This window comes from Aplysia californica, unplaced genomic scaffold (assembly GCF_000002075.1).
Source record: "Aplysia californica isolate F4 #8 unplaced genomic scaffold, AplCal3.0 scaffold00069, whole genome shotgun sequence".
Lineage (NCBI taxonomy): Eukaryota > Metazoa > Mollusca > Gastropoda > Aplysiida > Aplysiidae > Aplysia > Aplysia californica.
The window spans coordinates 902,540-904,233 of NW_004797339.1; the positions used below are offsets into that span (position 1 = coordinate 902,540).

At 40.1% G+C, this 1,694-nt stretch overlaps 1 protein-coding gene across 1 annotated transcript in view; it reads right to left on the reverse strand.

Moving 5' to 3' along the window:
* Positions 1-1,467, reverse strand: part of LOC101861346 (L-xylulose reductase) — a 3,786-nt gene extending 2,319 nt beyond the window's left edge. Inside the window, exons 1-2 of the mRNA XM_035968604.1 lie at positions 1,406-1,467; positions 170-222 (exon numbers count right to left, since the gene is read on the reverse strand). Of these exons, the coding sequence (XP_035824497.1) occupies positions 170-222; positions 1,406-1,467 (115 nt within the window). The remainder of the gene's footprint in view (positions 1-169; positions 223-1,405) is intronic.
* Between the last annotated feature and the right edge of the window lie 227 nt (positions 1,468-1,694).

Here is a 1,694-nt window from a genome sequence, read left to right on the forward strand (position 1 = left end):
CTTCTTTTGGCTCCGAGATTCCCTTCTAAAAGCAAATGTTTCTACCGCCATGCATCATCCAGCTGAGCTGTATTCAGTTATATATTTTTTAATCAAATAGGAAGGTGCAAGATTCGAGGAAAAACAACATTAAGAGTTTTAAGGTCTAGCCGCTGTTCCCGAGACTTACCTTTACCAGCACCCGTGACCAAAGCTCGCTTTCCCGCAAAGGTGATCTCCATTCTGTTGGGGAAAATGGGAAGTACACAAATTTAAAGGAAACAGAAGTCAAACGATGATAATACTGTTATCCTGGCGATAATCTATTACACTAGCCGTTTGTACGCGGAATATGTTCCTTTGTCAAGACACGTTGGTTGATTTGAACTGAAACGGAATTTAAGTTTTTAAGATTGAAACAAACAGTGGAGGTTATTATTATTGGTCATTCATTAGTCACTATACGTTTAACGCTCTATTCAACAATGTGCGCGCTCATATTACGGGCTTATGCAGTTTCGAGCACCGTAAAACTTTTACCAAACTACCAAGCTTTCAACACTGTTAGTGCTAGGTTATTTAAGACGTGGCACCTCCGGTAAGACAGGGCCAAAAAGGGTGGAGAGCCTTAAGAATTCTCCTGCAAAAACCCCAAGCTTAGAACGCCCCGTTGAGGATTCGAACAAGGGCCATCTTCTCCGTAGTCCAGCATGATACCAGCTGAGCTAGCGGTGCTCCTCGAAATAGTTTTGAAAAGCAAAATATATTACCCTATGCTATTTCATCCATCTACGATATATTCTAAGTTCAAATTAAAATATTTCAAACTTTTTCAGGGTTCAATATTTGTATGCGGGTAAACGTGACTTAAAAATCGTGAAAATTTTCAAACTTACGTGATGAGTGTGTCTATCTTCACTGCTCTGAAGCGGTCTAAGCTAACACAAACAATGCAAAATATTATATAAAAACCCGGTACAGCACGTCCCAGATTCGTCTCCTTCGAGATACTAGCTTTCCCTAGCGGGGTTCAACCTTGCTCTTTTATAGACAACGAAACATTTAAAGGACCAAAGTTTAGTGTTACCTGTTTGTGATCCTTTACGCTTGTTGTGCATAAATGACTTATACCGCTCCTTAATATTGGAGAAAAAGAATAGATAATGACAATGATAATAACAGATGTGATGATGATGATGATGATGATGATGATGATGATGATGATGATGATGATGATGATGATGATGATGATGTGTAAGTGGCCCTAATCGACAAATGTCAACTGAAATTGGCATTGTTCTTTTCGATGATACCGCCTTGGAGATCGTCGTAGATGCTATTATTTCTTACTTTACTTTTACTTTCTCAAACTGTTGCCGTTAAGCGTGGAGGGGAGTAACAAATTCCCATGGTAATGGTAGGCCACTCGGCAGCTTTTTCAATAGGCATGTTGTAGTTTCCCTGTGTTCCCCGACTCCCTCGATTCATCGTTATGCGTGGCCTACCTCTTCCTTGGTGCCTGAATACTTGGCTTTCAGGGCGGGCTGGCTGGCAAGGTGACATTCGTAAAAGACGATCCAACCATTTAATGATATTCTCTATTTTTCAATGAAATGCAGGCAGGAATCCATGCCATTAGTTGCTCTTATTTCTTCATTTCTCTGCCATTTTCTTTTTGAGAAAAGCAAAGGAGAAAATACGTAATGGTCTCATCA